This window comes from Halichoeres trimaculatus, unplaced genomic scaffold (genome assembly GCF_033239565.1).
Source record: "Halichoeres trimaculatus isolate MK-OKI-2021-1 unplaced genomic scaffold, fHalTri1.1 fHalTri1_scaffold_3, whole genome shotgun sequence".
Taxonomy (NCBI): domain Eukaryota; kingdom Metazoa; phylum Chordata; class Actinopteri; order Labriformes; family Labridae; genus Halichoeres; species Halichoeres trimaculatus.
In genome coordinates, this window is record NW_027437181.1 from 21,502,955 (window position 1) to 21,524,381 (window position 21,427).

The following is a 21,427-nucleotide window of genomic DNA, read 5'->3' on the forward strand; positions in this document are numbered from 1 at the left end:
AAACGGCCATAATGGAGGGCTGACCCGCCGTGACATAAGCATTATTTCAAGCTCACCTCCACTCTCATCCCTCTCACCTCTGGGCACTGGCAGAGTGTGATTTATACCTGGGTTAATGAGGTGGGGGGACCTCAGGAGCCCAGGGCCACCAGCATACCACTGCAGAGTTACAGGCCTGATTCCCAGCTCAACAGACAGTGGGGTCAGCTTATGAAAGCACTTTTTTTCCGTCCTGATTTTGTTTTGGATACATGAAGTTTTATCATCAAAATCTACGGGATCATTGCTTGATTGTTTTTGTTGAGATGTGTCTGTGAATTTCAGTTCAGACTGTGTTTTAGACAAAGTTTGTGCTATCTGTGTTATCTCTGGTATACAATAAAAATTTGGTTCTGATACCAAATCCCTTCACCCTGGTTTGCATCATTCATCCCAGCTCCTGACCCTGTGATGCTCCGGAGCCTCAAGGACCAGAGAGGCCTGAAATGTGTCACTAGGTGGCACTTGGACATCATGTTATCAGATGCTCTCTCCCCCCTCACCCCGCTTCTCCCCATCCTCCTCTTCCCCTCCCTCTCTTCATCCCTCCTTCCTTACTTCCTCCCTCCCCTCTGTGCTAAGTACACCTCAGATGTCAGGGTGTTTTATTTTTATTGGATGAGGGCAGTGTGTAATGCATTCACCTTAGTTCCTGCCAGCTGTTAAATGCCCCAGAACATGGCCTGTCCAGGCTCCGCCCCGTTAACCCCTCTGATTGGCTGTAATAATTAGCAGAAGTGAACAGTAACTATGGTGCCTAGCGAGGGTTTGGGACAGCTTGCAACTCACTGATACGTACGTGACAAAATGGTCTGTCTCGCTTATGCGCATGTGTTTTGGGCCCGGCCCAACCTGGCAACATCCCTCTGTACCCGAGTGAATGTGTGTTTTTAAGCTTTAATATTAACCCTCAACCTAAACCCATGCATGCAGTGGGGCACCAGCAATTACATTTTCAAATGGCTGGGTTTGTAAACCTTCAGGATGTTAATCTGTCACCATTCAAGCTACTGGGAAGAGTGAAAAGAGGATTAAGCTATTCAATTCCTGGTAGAATATTTCCCTTTGTTCAGAATGAGTGAAGGAAAAATAAATAAAGAAATGAGGTGTCTTCTCAAGCAAGACAAGTGTCGTCTGCTACTCTTCAGGATTTGGCTAATGCCATTATAGCAAACTTATCTTCTTCAGGATTCCAGGAAGACGGGCTGACGGTCCTGTAAACAGCCACAAATGATATCCAGTTGAATTCAATATTAATCTCAGGTCACATCATAATGCCAGTTTATCTGGGTCAATGACTACATGAGACCTGTCCTAGATGTTTAGTCCACATCTGCTTTGAGCCATATGTTTTCTTCCGAGTAAGGTGATTATCAGCAAATAAATGTAGGCCTGCATCTAGCCCCAGTTAATAATACATTATTAAAAAGTCTGTTCTAACAAATACGTCCAAGCAAATAAGTAAAATGGTTGTCTTTGAAAAGTAGCTGAAACGTAAAACAGTGTGTCCCAATTGTGTGGACAGGAAGTGGACTGCTCTTTGAAGAATTAAAGGGTTGTCTCTGTATTTGATTCATAGGATGATGTTGAGGTATTATTTTACTCCACTATCACATATTCTATGTGTTGGGCCTGAATGTGACATCCAACTTAGCTGATGGTAAAATATCCTCCTTGATGTGTTTTGTCAAACAGCATACAGTTTCAAATCATACGTTTAGCATAAGGTTGTAATATACCACATGATAATTGTCACAACTGTCAGCGAATCCAGCACAGTCCCCTAGTCTTAGCCCCACGTTTACCCTTGACTCCCAGCCCCTCCGGTCGGATTGCACATCATCTTTATCCCCGATGAAGTACCAGACTCGGTGGTGTCAGAAAATGATCTAATATGGAGCCGAAAGGACACAGAGCTGGGAAATCATCGTCATTTGAAGAGGTTGCCTGTCACATGATTGGTTTGATCAACCCTTTCCGCAGTACACAGAGCTGGGTCTTTGCACTGTCTAACAGTGGTACTGGATTAGAGACACAAGCCACTTCCACTGTGATCAGTCACTCACATGAGGAGACACGCGGCAGGACTGAAATCCTCCTCGCACTCTTCATCCACATCATGCGCAGGCGTCTCTGTCAAGCCCACTGTATGGAAATGAGAAACACTACTGTCGACAGTGATTGTAGATACCATGATTTCCCCTCATTGAAGCTGTTTTCAAGGCTTTATTTATTGTAAAGGTGTGTACAGTAGCTGCTATCCTGCCTGACTTACCTGTGACTGATCTGTGACATGTTGAGACAATGGCATTGTGCGTGAAAGTCTGGCTGTACATCCCTCAGACAATGTGTAAGGCTAAGTGCTATTGAATTGTTTATTGTCACAAATCACAAACCTTTCAGTAGCTTGGTGCGACCACCACCATCCATCCATCCATCCATCCATCCATCCATCCATCCATCCATCCATCCACCCATACAGCTGCTCCGCCCCAAACAATGTGTTGGTCCACTGTGCTCTGAGGAGCGTAACAGCAGCCACCATACCTGGGGATTTTAAACGCTCCAGCTGCTTATCGATCTATTCTGCCCTGCTGAGCTAGCCAAGCCAGACCAGCTGAGAGAAAGAGAGAGGGAGAGAAAGATGGGAGATGCAGAGGGGAAGGGCAATCTGTTGGCCTCACTGCTTTGGTTCTCAGGTCTGTCCTTGACACTGCCTTCGGGATAGGCCCTAAGGACGCCTCTTGTCCTCCCTTTAAGCTCCGCATCTAGCCCCGACAGCCAGCCAGCCCTCCCCCTTGGGCCGAGCTGCACTTTGCACAACCGTATTGATTTTTTTTTGGAAGGGGCAGGAAAAGTGTGGCTGGGTGGTGAGAGCTAACGATGGAGGGAGGGGGAAATGGAGAAATCAAGGGAGCTTTCTAAAGCACTGACTTCTCCTTGACTGCACCTCGAGACGCGACAACCCTGTTAGAACAACTCAGAGGCCTTGGTGCCCCACTGAAAACTGCTAATCACGGACTTTCAATCAACGCTCTCCTTTCCCTCCCTCCACCCTCCGTTCTCGTCATTCTCTCACCCTTTCCCCTGACTTCCCCCCTCACTGTACTAGACCTTGCCTGAATATCAAGGGACTGCATCAACATTAAAATGGACCAATCCACATGGAAAACAGCTGACCTCATGAAAGCATGTTGTAATTTGAAGGTGAAAACTAAAAAGCTTTTCTCGATCGACATAATCTTAATGGAAACATTAAGGCCCTGCCACAAACCAACAATTAGGACAAAATAGCAAGCGGCCCTTGCGTGTGTGTCAGTGGTGATAAAGCGTCTTCCAACGACCAGGCTGGTAGTTTGAATCTCGCAATGCGTGGGTGTAAAACTCAAGATGCCCTTGAACAAGACGTTCTTCCAGCAAAGAACAAAGACTTATTTTATTGTCATCCAGAAATCTTCAGATGTTCTGGGCAGCTCCTGTCTGTGAAATTGTGTAAGAATGTGTGTGTAAAGCTGCTAGTATGTTTCTGATAAAGAGCATGCTCAATCAATCTCTCCCGGATGAATCAAAAGGTTATGTAAGGCACAAATCGACAGATCTCTTAAAAACGCCTTCTTCATCTTTTCTCTTCTTTTCTCCTTTCTTTCTTTGCTCCAGATTTGACACCCACTAAAGGTCACGGAAACATCTCTTTTTTTCCCCCCTCTTTGAGCTGTAGAAAAGTGTGAAATAGATGTTGACACCACATACGTTTTAAGAAGCACTTAAACACAGTGGCCATGTGCCAACCTGCATGTCTGTGCCTGGCTGTGTGCATTTGTAAATACTTTTGAATGATTGATCTGGAAACCTGTGGTCTCGCTGTAAGCCTGGCAGGTGCAGGCAGAGAGACGGAGAGTGGAAGAGGTCAGAAAACAGATGACTTTCCCTCTTTGTCTTTCACACACATACTACACCTGTCAGAATTATATGTACCCTGAGATGACAGGAAAAGTAGCTTTAAGTGAGTGTGTGTGGCCATGTTAGAAAGTGTACACAAAGAAAGCAATGGACTGGTATTTTTCATCTTTAGCTGAAATAACACACTGGTTTTGTGTCACTGTTTGTTATCTTGCAAAGTGACATTATTCAAAGTGACTGAGTTCCAGTGAAGGTGGTCACATTCTGTGTGTTTGTGTGTACGTGTGCGGATCTAATTAATGAGTGGCAGTTGTCCCCCGCAGCTCTGGTAATGTGCTTGGATCAGTGTTATAAACAGGGCGTGAAAGGTCTCCCTGGCGCTGGCCCTTTAAATGACTGGCTTCTTGTTCAGTTAGATGGATGGAAATGTTCTAATATTAATGATCACGTCCCCCCGCCGACCTGTCGCGAGGTGAAATGAACAACGTGGGCCTCAGCCTCCAACAACAATTAACAGGCTAGGGCCAGCCTGTTTGACATTTTTCATCACTTACCCTACCTGCAAGCCCCCACTGAACACTCGCTAAACGTGTCTGTCAATGCAAATGTACACCACGCTGATTTGAAAAAATATGCAGTGTTAATGGCTTAGCATTAATTTCTAGTTGCATCTGGGTTTGTTTTGTCTTTGCGTTTTTGTGCTTTTTAAAAAAAAAAGCACAATATGCACATTTTTGAGCTGATATGGTTGATGGACGGTGATCAGCTCCCGGTCACTAATATAACGATTTGTTCCCTATTTTCTTTCCTCTTTGCATAGTCTCTGTATTTTGATCTGTCTCGGCCTGATGGTCAGTATCTTTTCCTTGTGTCCTGGTGTGGTTTCTTGTGTGGGCTTCTTGTAGTAGCAAGTCAGTAAGTTACATTTATCTTCTTTTTTTTTTTCTTCTTTTTTTTGGGGGGGGGCAGTAAATATCTTTAAATTCTGCACATGGGTCCTCCCTATATGTTTATTAGCCATTGTGACAGCCTTGCTATGGTGACTTTTCAAATGACTTAAAAGACTTCTCAGACAGCACACATATGTCGCAGAGATGTCAGCCTTAGAAAGGTACGTCGGTGTTAGATGCAGGGGTGGGAATAGACACCGGTTCCTGTACAGGGGTGTAAACTTGTCAACTTTTGGCAAAATTCACAGTTTTGGAATTCATTTATGTAAATCTGCAATTAATTTTTAACTTTAAGTATTAACGTTTTAATGATCCCAACCTTCAAGCCATGAGTTTGACATGTGGTTTAGATGATGAAACATACACGATGTGCTCACAGTCTTTTTTTTTGTCCTTTTTTTTCTGCAGGGTGTCACAGGAGTAATTGGGGGCTGATCTCACCATTAAGTGTTATGATGTTGTACAATTTAGATCTATAAATAAAGTTTCTTGAGCTGAATTCTGGGTCTTCATAACAAACACATAAAATTAGGTTGTTATTTTTAAAAGTAAGTAAATATGTCTCGGTGACATTGGTAATGAGAAAACGCATCAAATGAACTTTTATCATCAGAATATGATGTAGTAAAATATCTCCTTCATTTGGCTTATATACAAACAAAATGTGATGCATTCCAATCAATGTTGAAGAGAAAAAAACAACCACATTAAACATTGTTATGAAGCTCTAAACAACGCACCATACGCCAATACACAAGAAACATGGTCAGGATCATCATCTTAATAACTGACACAAATGTTTGACCCATAATGTTTAAATGAGCTTGTGATGACTGACCTTGCGTTAGACATGATTTGTGAATATAGGTTAGGCCTCCACGCTGAATTGATTCTGTAATTACATCTCAGGATCGTACAGATTATTCTCAAAGCCTGTTTTTCCAATGTTTCTGGATACATTGCCCTTTCGACCTCTGACTCTCACAGTGCATTCATATTCATGGCGCTGTGCTGAGCAGGATCATGTCGACATGGGGTTACACATTACCAGCAGCCCCCGCACATTCCAGTTAGTCATTGACCCGTCTGCCCAGTTAGCCATCACGTTGAGTCACAAAATTCTGGCTGGTACTCTTAAACTAAATGAATGCCACAAGTGGCTGTAAACAAAACGTCACAGAGGAGTGAGGAATGGTTAATCTTTGTCCTGAATGTTTTCTTTGTGTGGCATGCATGAAATGAAGATGCATAATCTTTTAAATGTTTGAAAAGGTCATTTTTAACATCGATGTTTGCACTCGAGGTGCTGGTTTTTTTCAGTTTGTTTACTATCTTTAAAGGATAGGCAGTTTAAGACTTAATTCTTTAAAATAAAAATTCATTTGTATTCATTTTTTATTGTAAGAAGTGAAACCTTGCTACATGTGCACTTATGTGCGCTTAGTGTGTGGTTGCACCTAAGTGTCACATCCCAAACATGGGATATTCTTCCAAATATAGAGACCTGTAACCTGACAGCTGTTCATTTTTTGACTCATACAGAACGGTGAATTGATTTCTATCATTGCCCTCAATTTTCTTAATCTATTTTCAAAGTTCAAAGCTGAATTCATGGCTGTTCCACTCTCTATTTCTCTCTATGTGTTACACATACAAACACTACTACTCTGGTGTTGCTGGGCACTCCCTTGCCCTTTTCTACACCTTGTGTTGCTTCACACAAGCTCACTAAATTCTCCGGTCTGGTGCCAAGAAACCAGGGCGGATGAACGTTTGATGTACTTGGGCACTCTGTTTGAGACGGGCGTATGCAGCTGACTTGTCAAAACTGTTGATTCACCATCACTTCTGAAGAGCACCAGCTCCAAAATGGGTGTCACACAAGTACCAATGGCTTGCTGTTTAAACACAGAGCTCTATTACACAGCTATCTCTCATCCCGTCATCCTCAGGGAGCCCGTGGCCTGTTTGAGAGTCAAGGTTTTCTGTTTGTCTGCACTTTGAAGCCCCGGCATCAGAGGAGGAAGTCTTGCCCTCCATTTGTCTGAGGCCCCAAAAACAAGGAAGAAGTATTTCACATTTTTCAAACCTAGAATTACAATGAATGATTGACAAGTGTTTCATTTAGACTTGAAAAGTAAGTCATTTTAAGAATGCCTGGTCTTGAAGAAAAAAAAGAAGCTTCTATTACGCAAAACTGAGAAAAGTTATCTAATAAACACTTCAAAAACTTTATTAACTGTGGTTTTTATCTATAGTTTATGATGTATCAACCATATTTCAACAAGTTCACTGGGACTTGTGTCCTCATGCCTGTCCTGGCACAAACAGTACGTTCTAATGGACTCTCAGGTGCAAACACAGGCTGGTCTAGAAGTGTTTTATTTCAGCAGCAGTGGAGTTCTCTGGCTATTTCGAGCTATTGATGCTAAGCGCTGGACATTAATCTACTCTGCTCAAAAGGCTTTGAAGAAAGTGTCCGCTGAAGTGTCACAGATGGGGAATAAATGAAATTAATAAATATATGGTACACAGTTTGATATCTCTTATAGGCCAAGATCAAAGCAAACCAATTGAGTCCCATTCTACCTCATATGTTTTCCTGTGATAAACAGTCCGGCTGAGGGAATAATCCCATCAAGGAAGAGAGAGATTAAAAAAGGGGGAGAAAAAAAGCATCAGATATATCACTCAGTACAGATGGCTGGCATGGCTACCATGAAGCATCCGTGTTATTATGGGATTGGTAATCTCATTTCTTGGGTCTGAGTGGAAATGCAGACCTTTTTGTGCCTCCTGGTTTTCTTTCTGGAATCAGGTGCACACACAGAGACAGGAAGACAGACACCGCGGCCCTCTGATACTGTGAGGCTCCATCTGCTTCTGAGGGCTCTGCTAACTTCTTGTCTTCCTTTTTTTCTGTGGAATTTCTGAGCAGCTTGATGTATTTGACATGTGTGTGACAGCCCTGGTTGTGTGCGATTGGGGTTGAGGCATCACGCTTGCTAACCTGGCGGTGTGTGTGTATGTGTGTGTTTGTGTGTGTGCTATTATTTATTTATTTATTTATTTGGAGGGACATGTTTGTGTGTGTGTTTGAATAGAAGCCATGCGCACATACAAAACAGTATGAAAAGACAATTTAGTGCTTGTGTACACAGCAGTGGTTTGCATGCCTTTGCCAAAGGAGGCTGTAATGATCTTACCTATGAGCACAAACACCAACTTGGTGGACTCGCTGTAGCACAGATACAAAAACAAACACACATGAGCACACACAGATGCAAACACATATACAACAATAGCCCAGAGCTTTACCTTGATATTTTCAGCTTCTGTCATGAGTCAGAGTTTGACAACATTGAATGTGTGTCAGGTTGTCAATTTCTCCAGCAGCCTTTGAATGCAGTCTGGCCATGAATAGTGCATGTTGTTTTGTTTTTTAGATTCCAACTGTCTGAAAGGCTGTTTTTGTTTGTTCCAGAATAACATGGAAGGCCTGTACACTCATGTGCATCCTTTAAGAAAACTTAAAGCAGGTGTTGTGTTTTTTAGCCTAAGGTAAAGATTGAGCCCTGAAGGTAAATTCACCAAACTGCTTCACATCTGATGCCCGCTCATTTCCTCTCCTTCTATTATTGAGATCCCTGTCTTTAATGCTTGAACGCCTTCATCTTGAGAAACAAACGTGTATTATATCAGCACTTGGACGTTATTAACTAGAAATTTCATTTTACTTTTTAAGTCATTTGGCTCCTTTTCCCCCACAGTGTGCCACATGAGGTTCTCTGCATTAATCTGGCAGGAGAAATGTGAGATGCTGGTCGTAAATACATCTGATATACACAACGGATCTGTTCATCTTAAACTATCACCACTGCTGGTAGCCCGACGCCAGTGGCATGCACGTAACATTTCTGCTTCCTCTGCTGTTGAGACGACACAGAGGCTTTGCACCTGTGGTGAATGGATGTAATTCTTTCACACACAAAGGGCCAGAAAAGGCAGAAGAGGGAGTATTTGTGAAATTTATTTGGGTATATAGTTTTTATACCACCAGATTTACAAGTCAAAATGGAATGCATCCCAATGAAAAAGTACTTTGATCGCTCCTCCACATTGACATTTTTATTGAGAGAGCTCTGTATGGCAAAGGGAAACTTTTATAAGATTGTGAAGAACCCCATGGCATTCTTCACAAAAATCATAAAACTACAAGACGTCTGTGCAAAAGAAAAAGCTGGTCACCTGGTACCCCTCATAGCCCAGCTTGTGTTGAAGTCAGTATTTGTAAGCAGTATTGATGGTTAACTATTAACAAATGCACATTTGTATAATAAACAAAAGACTTAAACTGGCTATGTGCATTTTGTTACTCACTTCTCTCAGCTTCTTTACAACAAAATTCTACTTAACCTGCACTGAATATCTATTAGACTATGGAATAAGGGCTAAAGTTTTTACTTAAAGAGGCTGTGAGGAGTTTGAAAGTGATCTTAAAAAAGTCTCCCTTCTAGATATATGCCTGATCTTAATCCACACTTTAAAAAGAGATTATCAGCGACAATATTGCTGATTACATATTATTTTAAATTGCTACGTCATAGCTTTCCAATCAGGTCAAGCAGGACCAGATTGATTATGGCACATCTAGGTCTCAGTGACAACACCACACTGACTAAGTGCAGTAGTGAGAAGAGATAAAACTCAGAGATCTGTTTTTCTCTGCTAAAAATGATTTCTGTGATTAATTTTGTAGTGATGGTGTACACAGGAGCCCAACTGTCAGACAGAAAAAGGACAGAAGAGCAGAAGAAAGCTAAATGGGAGAGTGATACAGCCCGAGCTAAAAGCTAATTAGCCTATCATTTTATACCACGGGGCTAAGCTGTTTGTGATAATATTCATTCCAACCCACAGTCAGCAGTTATTCTGCAGTGGTCTGTTCAAACTTGAGAGTCTATCAATAAAATGATGAGTGAGGTTACGTTAGCTCTGCTTGGTAGATGACTGGCAGGACATAACCATGACTTACTAACGTTACACATTATGGACATGTCTTAGAGCACCAGCTGCGCTAAACAGCTCCTAAACTACTTACAAACTGACAGTTTTTACTTGTTGTCATGTTAGCCTTCAGATATGTTGAGAAGCAGACGATGTTGCTAACATATAGCCGGCTGCTACAACATCTGCTTGATGTCACGTGTCAAACTGTATTGGTACGCAACTGTACTGATAAATACCTTACCTCGGCACAATGTAACCAGTAAAAAGTTGTCTTGAACAAAGAAAATTTGTTCCAATCCAATCTCCATTTAATTCCAAAACAAACACAAGCCTCTCTGAAAGTAATTTACAACAGTGTGCGGTGACTCCGGGCCACAAGGTGGCAAGGGAGTGCAATTAAAACAGATCCTCCTCCTAGCATCTTTAATAAAGTATCAAAATGACTGCATGAAACAAGAATGAATAGAACTTATAGGAGCTTCTAGGAGCATCTTTTCAGCCTTTTTTCCCTGTTTTGTTCTACAGAGGCGGCGGCTCCTGCACGAGTTGGGAGACCAGAAGATCCCATTTCTGGCACCTCCAGATCGGGGCTACCAGCAGCTGGTAAGCCACTGCTAAACTTCCAGATCATGCAGCTAAAGCTCAGACCTCTCCTCAACCCACTGTCACCTGTTCCTAAAGCCCTGAACCAGAATGTGTTCTGCAGAAGATCTTTGGGAAGTTCTTTGAAATAGGATTGTTATCATGCAGATTGCTAGTTGTAAAAGCTTGTAGTTAAATGTATATCATGATCATCCAGTAATGATAAGAGTATCTTGTGTTGCCCGCAGTGGGACTCCAGTTACTCCGGCCTGGTCTTGAAGAGATCCTGCTCACTGCCTGCGGAGCTCCATGGCCATGTGCAGGCAGCTCTGCTCACCCTGAGAAGAAAAGGCTGCCTCTTACGGGATTTGGTTCGCGTCAGAGACAGAGACGTATTCACAGCTGTGTCGCGGGCCCTGCTGGGTGAACCAGGCCACACCTATCGCTATCTGGACACACGGCTCTTTGCCATCCCCTGGCACAGTGAGGACATCGATGCCAAAGAACAAAACTGTTGTGACCCTGACTTGAGGGCTGCTTGCAAAGCATTGTGGGAGCTGAACACTTTCTTCTGCTCTGATGTGTCTCAGCTGAAGGAGGGAGACAGACTCACACAGTGTGCAAAGGGGGAAGCAGAGGCTAAACAAGGTGAGGAAGGGGACACAGAGTCTAAACACAGTGAAGACTCCAAGAACAGTGAAGGTGTGGACTCAGAGTCCCGACAAAGTGAGGAGGGGGACACCGAGTCCAAGCACAGTGAGGAATGGGACATTGAGTCAAAACACAGCGAGGAAGGTGGCACAGGGTCGAAACAAGAAGGGGAATGGGAGACTGAGTCTAAACACAGCAGTGAGGAGGGTGAGTCCTCACAGGCCAAACCAGGTGGAATGTGTGTCACATCAGGGACCGAGCCAGGCGAAGTAAAGTACCCAGGCTGGGCCCCGAGGACCAGAGGTGGCAAAGAGACTGAACCCGTTGGACTAGGGGCCAGTGAGAAACCTGTGGCCCAACTCAAGCACAGCCTTTCAGATTACCACATCGAGGACAAGGAGGATCAGGGAGGAGGGCAGAGCTGCTCCCAGCCAAGTCCTCCACAGAAATGCACCGGTCCAGTCAAGTTCAATGTCACCTTACTCAACTACATGGACCCAGCAGCTATGAGCCAACTGAAAGAGGAGCCTTACTATGGGATGGGGAAAATGGCTGTAGGGTGGCATCATGATGAGAACCTCATCAGTCATTCACCAGTGGCTGTTTACAGCTACAGCTGTCATGATGACAAAGGTAAGGGTCAAAGCTTTGATAGCTTTTTTAGCTTAATATTGTACTACCCTTTAAAAAAAGTCAGATTCATGGATTTTACACTTTTTAAACTGACACTTGAATGCTTTACTTTGAGGTAAATAATGCAAATCTTAAGCATTAAATTAAGTTTCCCCTTTTACTTTAACATCAAATCAACTTATCTGTGTTCCTTTGTGGTGGATCAGATGCTGCTAACCTTGTGTATAATGGCCCTCAAGCAGAGCTGTAGCAGCTGTAGACATGGCCTCTGGTGAGGCAACCATCAGATCCATCTATGTGATAGTGTCAGGCTATTATCAAATGTCATCGCCGGCTTGCTGCTGACAGCCTTATCGGCAGCGTGCGGTGGGAGATCACAGACTTTTGGATCTGAGCTCTTAAAATGCGCTCAATGGTGCAGTCTAACAAACAGGCTTTATCTCACACACCACATCTCATCTAAATCATTTCCCCAAGAAATGATCGATGTGCAATTATCTGATATGGAATAATGAGCCTTGCTTTGATAAGTGTTCCCAGACTGTACTGTATGGATAATACGATGTCTCCTAATTATAGTATGTGCTCGCTTTCGAGAACCGATGGGAGTCGGTGATCGTGTTAACAGAGAATTTCAGAGGAAGAAAAACTTTGCTTTCTAGATCAGTGGTTCTCAAATGAGGGGTATGTGTACCCCAGGGTGTACACGAGGGCACTCTACAGGGTACACAAGATTCAGAAGAAAACGAAGTAAAATTCCAAGTAAAACACCATTTATTCAGTCACTGTTTGAATCCTATATAAGTTTAAGTTTGTAAACTGAATATTATATCCAATAAACACAAATAGTACAACGTTGTGTTTTTCGTCAAGGGGGTACATCACTGCAAAATATTTCAGAACCACTGTCCTAGATTATGTCAAAATCAACTAAAAATAAAACACTGGACCATGTCACCATTAACACAAAGTTTGGCAAACTGCAATTTTTTTTCTCTTTTTTTGTTTATTTACTCTGCAACAATGATCACTGAAGCTCCTCTTCGTGTACCAACTCCTCTTAAAGACTTTCAATCTGGCATGCAGGTTCACCTTTGCGGCTGGCCTGCACAATAAAACAGAGGCTGTAGTCCTTAAAGCAGGTTCAGTTCTGACTTGCGGCAACAGCATTCCCTTTTCTCCTCAATAAACATTTAAAAGACTGTCATACTTAATTAGGGAATTTGAAATGGAAGCCTAATGTGCTGATGCAGAAACTTACTGATTAATTCTGACAATTCCCTCAGCTTTAAATGACAGGATTTCCTGTTATGTAGTATGATAAATGTGCAGCAGTAGTTCAGAAAACCTACAGTGAATATAGTTCACTGTTGGGTAAAGTCCGCAACTTTGTGTTCACATTATATCACAGTTTTATGCACGACTCAACTACTTCGACATCCCACTTCACACTTAATATCTCGGCTTTCTTCACTGAGTTTCTTAACGGGAAACACCTGCTACATGGGTCTGCTCCAACAATTTGTTCTAGGCCATTTCAACTTTGACCCTGTGAACACAAGCTTCAAACGCTATGTCATAACACCTTTCCGTGCGTAGCAGCTGGGTCTTTTCTGGTCCCGAATGACCCACAGTTACAGGCTTTAAAGAGGAAAGTGTGATCAGAGCCCTGCAGAACTATATTCAGGTGGCTGCCTCTGAAAACTCCCAGAACCTGACTAATGAAATTGTTACCTTGAGGAATTTTGGTTCTTACTTTTTGTTCAGTTTTTTTTTGTTGACTTCAGAGAATAAGGAAATGTCACATTAGGTGCCTTAGATGTGGAAAGATGCTTTGCATGACATCTGCTGTCTTTTTCTTTATCACTGAGTAGTCTCACCTTGTTATTTGGCTTCAGCCAGAGAAGTGTGAGGAGTGTTTTTCTCTAGCTGCGCTGATCCAAAGGAATCTGCCACGACTGAGCATTTTCCGGCTCGGATGATGATCCTCCACCATTCCTGAGGCCTTAGGGAGTGCTGTCATTAGCTGGCTCTCAGAGCACAATGGCTGGAAATTAAGTTACTATTTATCCGTGCTGAGCAAAGGAAAAGGCAGCTGTGGGGCAGAGAGGCCCAGAAAGACTTTAGTATTGATTTTGCTGAAGGGTGTTGGCCAGCCGAGCCAAATCTTGTTTTCTTAGTGTGCCATGTAAGACTGGAAGAAGACGGAAGGAGAGTGGAGGTAGATACAGTGAATGTGTTCAGAAACAGGAGCATCGTATGAGACCTACTTGATGATGACACTCTCTCACACACTCATTTAACAACATCACAGGCTTTCATACAGCTATTTCCTCTTGCACAGCATAATGATAGCATAAAGATCCTGTGCTAACAACCAGTTTGACTAAAGCAACACATATTATCTTTGCTCTGCTGTTAAGTGATGCTTGCTTTCTGCAGATAAAGTCTGACACCCTTAAGAATGAAATTGGTAACCCTGACATTACTAGTGTGTTAAATGTTATAATACAGTACAGTGTGAGAAATTTCAGTGTAAATGTGTTAAACTTATACATAAGGTTGAAATCAGGCTGCCTGTGACTGTGAAACCAAAAGCCTGAATTGTGAATACAAAATGCTAAATGCAAATGTTACAGTGAGTTGGCCTGCGTTTGACTGACAGGTGAGAGCAGTGAAGGAAGCAGCAGTGAGAAGGCATGCTGGAGGATTGGGCTCAAGGTAGCCTGGGACATCCACACACCTGGTCTGATGCTGCCACTGGAATCAGGAGACTGCTACTACATGAGAGGTACTACACGTTCTATGTAAACGCTCTTTCAGTGAAACACACATACATGTAAACATGTTGCTCACACAACTGAGGCTTGTTTGTCACCAGGCCTGGCAAGAGAAACTGTTGTGTGTGTTGTGACTCATCCCCACAGCTTTCCTCTCACTATTGTGCTCTTGTGCTCTTTTCTCTTCACTTCACCCTCTCTTCCATACTTTTAAAGGCTGTGTGTGTGTGTGTATATGTGTGTTAGACACATTACTTGTCCTGAGTACAAGGCTTTAAGACCCCATGAAATTGTGTACTTTAGAAAAGGTGAAGAAAACCAAATGCTCACTTTTGAAGTCCTGTGACCCTGGACTGATAATGTCTCTATGGAGCGACATGCAGCAGAACACAGGAGTGTAAATCATGACTTAATGCATTTGGGTTTCGCAGGCACTTCCTCCTCCCTCCTCTCTCTTTTTGGTCCCACGAACCCTTTCCAGCTTTGTAAGGTTTTCTGTGGGGACATATATCTGCTTTAGACCAGGAACTTGGGTGCAGGTTTATAAAAACTTTGGCATGCTGGTTGGATGTTTTACTTTTTTTTAAGTTTAAAGAATCATTTTGTTTGCACAAGCGAATAAGCAGAGGGAAGAAACACAGAACAGTTCAGTCGGTTAACCCTTGAAAATGCCTGATGAATCACCTTAAAAAAGTTTTGCACCCAGACACAATACAAATCTAAGATATTCATTAAAAAAACATCTGTTATTCATATCATATTAACCCTTTGGGTAAAAAAAAGTTGCTATCAATAACCTTTTATTTAAGCTGTGTTTACATTCTTAGCACATCTTTCTTTTTTCCTTCTTGGCCTGTGGCTGTAGCAGAACAGATATGTATCTCCTCTGATATTCAGTACATCATGTCCCAAACTGCTTCTTTCTACCTGCCAACTTTTCATTTGCCCTCAGCAAAACTGTCCCACAAACCATCCAAAAGCAAATACATTCATAAATATATTCATAGCATTTTCAATCATATCTGCTGTCAGTTTTTTTTCCTTTCTTATGAACCCCTGTCTTTGCACACTGTGTAAATGTTAGAATCATAACAGTACAGCTGAGATTTACAACAAGTTTTAGTTGAAAGAAAAGGTCTCTGTGGAATACATCTTCGGAGAAGATATAGTACGCTGTTTCTTAGTTTATAAGTTATTATGTAGGAGAGGAAAAATAGGGTTTTTCTGGAGTTTTACTATATTCTGCCATCTGCAAAACATTTCAGTGTAGTCGATATACCCCATGTTTGTAAAGAACAGTTCATTAGTTTATACTTTCTTTGGCCTAAAATTAATGCCCAAATGTTAGGCAGGGTATGGGAATTCATGCATGTTTTTTAGTACAAAAACAACACGTACAGGTGTACAAGCCCTGTGAGTGGTCCAGATATAGGACGAGTAGACTACCTGCTGCCTACATTTGTGTACAAAATTAAATGCTTGCAGCAGGAAATTACATAATGGAAGCTGCTTTATGAGATAGCTGTAACCTGTGTCTGCAAGCACGATGCTTAAGATGAGTGGACTAGTCCCACTTCATTGTTAAATTATTATTAAGTACCGGGCTGTCGGCAGGTTGATGATACTTTTTATGTCAGAAGCAAAAAAAAAAAAAAAATGTCTGAATTCCAACTGACACATCTGCGTGATGAATATTAGGTTACTTCTCCATTTAATGCTACAATTGTTTTATTGTTTTTCAAACGGGTGCCCAAGAAGTGTTTGTCTGTGTAAATCTTTGTCTTTGAGAATGGAAATAGGAAGATTTAAATGACTTCCTGAAACTGACTCTTTGAAGCTGCTATGTTTTCATCTGAGAGCGCCGATGTCTGTACCTAATATTCAGCCTGACAGGGCTTGAAGCCGACCTCCTTTGGCTGGATAAGATTTACAATAGAACAGTCAGTTTCAGGCCAGCCATGATAATAGAGTGATGGGCTGTTGTGCAGACCGTTCTAATGGGACTTGACTGTCGCGGATCAGTGGGGATTTATGCTCCACTTGGTGAGTACGCCCTTGAGAGGCCAACTGCTGCACAACGATAGCGGTTCACACAAACCTTGGCTGTCTGTTGCTTTGTCAGTCTACCTGAATTAAACTCTTGGCACAAAGTGACGAACATATGCACGCACCTATAAATTTGCACAACTGAGTAGCACAAGAATACACACATGCAAAAAAATGCTAATGCTTACGGGAGTAAGAAAGAGACCCCCAACCTCCTGTTTCCAACACAGAGACAGAGCAGCTACCTCTAAACCATGTGTTAAAATATATTGCCCCAATGTTTTACTGACATACACTGTATGATAAATAGTTTTGTGGTATTAAAAGACAAGTACAATGGTGTCTAACCACAGACACCATAATGTCTTTTCAGCACCATTTGTCGCCGGCTGGCCCTTTTGAACTGCTAATGTCTGAGCTGCTGGAGGCAAATTGAATCACCATCATTTCCACCCAAATGGAATTTCAGTGGTTAAAAAAGAACAATGCAAGTCTTGACACCGGGCCTGTTCAATAATCAGATTTCCAACTCCCAATGCACAGGGGGACTGGAGAAAAGAGTTGACCCAATATATTTAAAAGCCTGCTTCCTGGAAAAGGAGGACAAGTGGCAGCAGGCGCAGGGGTTGAAAGAAAGATAAATATTTATTACAGTTATCGAGTTTGCCTCGACTCCCTCCTGATCCCACTGACGCATCAGGCGCGCCAAGAAAAGAGCAGATTGATGGAGATAATTTGTTATTGGATATAAACAGTTTTAAAGACGCAGAGTAATTCTGCCCAGAGACCTAATCCCTCACAATCTCATCAGGGTGAAGAAAACACCGGCAAGTTGTTTTGTTTGTCACCATCTTTTTTTCTCCTCCTACCAAACAATAATATCTTGCTCCCAAAGCATTTGGCTGTTTGACTTTCAAATCACAGGCATTAGCCAGTGTACTCTTGCTCAAGGCGGGTGTAAATATGCACATGTGCTGTGAATGACAGCTCTGTCATGGCTAAATTAATTATTGGTATGAGGCAAATAATGGCAGAGCTGAGAAACATCTATACACACAAAGAAACACATGGAGGGATACACAGGAAACAGCAGTAAGGCCTCTTTGTAAAGCTTCCGAGATATTGGACAAATGTTTGTTGGTATGGCTCCTCCGTCTTGACAGATTGAGAGCGATCTGGTTTTGTTTGGTAATTAAAATTATAGTACAATGCTGCTCATTCTATTTGATTGGATGCTGGACCAGGCACAATCTGTCTGAGCCTACAAGATGATTTAGTTGTCATGTTTCTTTCACGCCCTTATTTTCATCTGTTTTTCTATTGTAATCAATCCTTTTCTTTTTCTGGTTCATTTATTTTCTCTTATTAGAATTAATCACAAACACAATATCAAAATCTTAAATCTCAACTCTCCATCTAATCTGATGCTTTTTTCTGCACATTTATTATTCCTGAGGGTGGGATACTCTCTTTTTGTTGAGTGTTCGCTTTATTCTTGCTGATTGTGGTTCCTTGTTTTTTCCCGTATTTACCAGATGACCTGAACAGCACCCACCAGCACTGTGTCCTCGCTGGAGAGACTGCTCGCTTTAGCTCCACGCACAGAGTGGCTGAGGTAGGGAGAAAACAGTCCTTAAAGACTAATCTTCATGTCACAATGTTGTCCTGATACAGTTGTAAGGTGTGCCTGCACTTCTTATCTTCCTCCATCGTCCTCCATTAAAATACTCTTTTAATTGATTTATTAATGTCATAGGTTTTGTGCCCTCCTGTAGTTTTAAAGTATGGTACAGATGATGTTTTTTGAACTATTTAAAAGCTTTTTCTGAAACTTAACTGACACCTCTAACTTGGAAGTTAAAATGTTATCACTTTACTTTGTTTGAAATATTAAATATAACCCAAAGAGTACATCTGTTCAGCAACTGAAATATAGGACTAATAGTAAAGTTTGAGATTTTCTTTACATTCAGAGTCACAACTCTTCATGTCAGTTTATGTGTATATTAATGGCTTTTTTCCTTTTTTCTAGTGCTCTAGTGGGACCCTGACCTACATCCAGTCACAGTGCCAAAAGGCCCTGTCAAACTTGCACACTGACCCAGAGACTGGCTCCCACAGCCTGCTGTCCCTGCTGCCCACAACAGTACAGCATTGTGAGGAGATTCACAATGAGGTGAGGACATGCTTGATTTTGTATGCGTGTGTTTGTGTAACCATTAACATTTGTTGTTGTCTGTGTAAGTGTTAACTTTTAACTCCTGGAAACCTATTTTTACCTTATTACTATGTATGCAGTGAATCTGAACAGGGGGTCAGACGTAGTCAACATTTGTTTTGGCCTATTTCGAGTTCTAGTTGAGTGAGGTTTGCTGCATTTGATGTGAAACTATGTGCCCATTAAATGTAGAAACGATGTGAGCATTATGAAACATGTTGTGATACGATGATGAGTTTCTTGAAAAAAATAATCTTTTATTTGAGCAAATCTCTGCATTTATGTGCTTTAGGGATCTATATGAACTTTCTGATCATACAGTAATTAATACTTAAAGTTGAACACACGTTACATTTGTTAATTAAAATATGCTTACCAGTATTGAAAAAAACAAACAAGCAAACAAGCAAACAAACATATAAAGGAACCTTTCAGCAGACACTCAAATATGGTTTTACATATATTTTCCATGTTATCGTCATGTGTCTTCAGACCACATTGCCAGTCCTCTGATAGCAGGCCTAATCTTCTAACTGAAGAACAGGAGCCCACTGGATCTCTCCCTCCTGCTTACCTGGTTGGTAAATGCTTCCAGTATGAAATCCAGGTTGTTCTCATTTTTCCTGGTCTGTGATGGATTGTAAGGCAGTAGCCTCTCCATATGTTATCTAAAGATGGTGTCAAGCATCACTCCCTGCCCTAACCCTCTTTTTACACACAACAACGAATGATGCTGGCTTGGGGTATTGGGGGGGTCAAAAGGAGGAACATGCGTGGCCGTATGTGAAGCCGCCAGCTCCCTGTGCTGCCTCAGGCCAGCAGTTAATATAGCATTTCACCTCTCCCCCTTTGCACCCCTGTGCTCAAAATGCACAACCTAGCCAATGCTAGCACCCAGACCCCTCAGCAGGACACCATGACAGATGAGTCTGACGTAAGGTTGTTTAAAGGTTGTAGACAATATTAATTATTCAGAGTTGCCAAACAATAGGCCTGTCTGTGTGAGGAGGAGCACTGGGCTAGTTGAGCTAGCAACATCTGCCATTTCACCGCATAGCACCACAGGATTATCAAGCATAGGCCCCCACTAGGAGATCAAGGCAGGTTAATTTCGGGAAACAGGCTGCTATTTATAAAGGAGTATGTGTGTGTGAGTGTGCAGCATGCTTATGTGAATGTTTAAGTTCTTGGGTGGAGGAGGGTGCTGCACCCAGAAGGCTCAACCTTACCCTACATGGCACTCACAATGATCGATGTGGCCATTTGTTTAGAGTTGCCCACGAGAGCCGAACAACCACTTAAATGATGTATTGTTGGTGGAGATATTTATGATGGCGGCCCACTTTGGTGCTTGGCGGGTGCATATTGCGTAGGTCGTGTTTGACATGGACAACCAAGGAGCAAACAAGCCTCAGAATTGCAGGCAGCCTGACCTGAGCAGTGCCTTATGGGCCTTTCCTTAAAAAAGCACAAAAAGCAAGCTAGCACCAGCTGACTAGCTGTGGATATTTTGCTATGTGGTACAAAGGGAGGGTGGAATGGAGGTTGACATTTTGTCAGGAGACGTGGGCGGGTCTGATGATGATGAAGCAGAACGTCTGCCACCTGAGTGTGAGTGTTCAGGGAAGGGGCGGGATGTCGTGTTGGGGTGAGGGTTGATAGGAGACAGAGACAGAAATAAAGTGAACTGGAGTTCCCACCTGTTTGTTAAGCACCGTCCCTCTACCTGTCTCTTTTTAATCTTACCTCCTGTCTTAGGTTGCGGGGGGGTAGTCTAACATAGCATCACTGCGCGGCCCCCATGTGCATGTCTGGCTTTGAAATGCTAATCCCAGATGCAAACGTCTTGTCTCATTTAAAGCCACTGTGTCACTTCCCAGGTGGGTGTATGACAGAGTGCCCTAAGGGACCCCTTCTAATGATGCTTAGTCTCCCCCCACAGTAAATATTGAAGGGAGGGACAAGGTTTTCCCACATGTTCTGGCAGAAAGTAAACTGTATCGGCGACCTTCCTGTGTCCTTTTTCAGGGCCAAAACGTCTCCCAAGGCACCCTTGTCTTTGTTGGCTTTGAAACACCTTTCCTGAGGGGCCTATGGTGGAAATATCATCGTAATCTTCTAAATCACTTCTCAAAACACTGGTGAAAAAGAACCTGTGCAGTGTGCAGCTCCTGATATAATTCAGAGTCCAGTGACCTCAACAAATCTTTCCCTTTTCATTTATTTTTTTTGTAATGATCTATTTGAGGAATTGAGTCTACATTTCTATCTTGATAAGTTTGTTGTAACGTTGTGAAAATGAGATTGTGCATTAATAATGGGATGAAATGTTTCATTGGTGGATATATATATCTATGAAAAACCATGACTTGTCTTTGGAGGAGCCAGGGTTGGCTATTGCTTTTTAGAGATTTGACTAAGTAATTGATTCACTTTTATCAAGTGATATTATTTTCAGCTGATTAGAAATAAAAGGCAACTCCTCCAACTGAAATTCGTAGCCAAAGGAAAAACTATGGAACACAGCTGTTTTAGTACAAATAGAAAAGTACTCCATGCATGTATTGGATAACCTAGCTTGTGTATAGACATTCTGGCAAGTGTGTGGTGAGTGTAAA

General features: G+C 42.3%; 1 protein-coding gene across 1 annotated transcript in view; it reads left to right on the forward strand.

Moving 5' to 3' along the window:
- The window catches only part of fto (FTO alpha-ketoglutarate dependent dioxygenase), a 121,286-nt gene that overhangs the window by 12,694 nt on the left and 87,165 nt on the right, over positions 1-21,427 (forward strand). Inside the window, exons 2-6 of the mRNA XM_074667118.1 lie at positions 10,425-10,502; positions 10,730-11,765; positions 14,431-14,556; positions 18,127-18,206; positions 18,624-18,767. Coding sequence (XP_074523219.1) covers positions 10,425-10,502; positions 10,730-11,765; positions 14,431-14,556; positions 18,127-18,206; positions 18,624-18,767 — 1,464 coding nt within the window. The remainder of the gene's footprint in view (positions 1-10,424; positions 10,503-10,729; positions 11,766-14,430; positions 14,557-18,126; positions 18,207-18,623; positions 18,768-21,427) is intronic.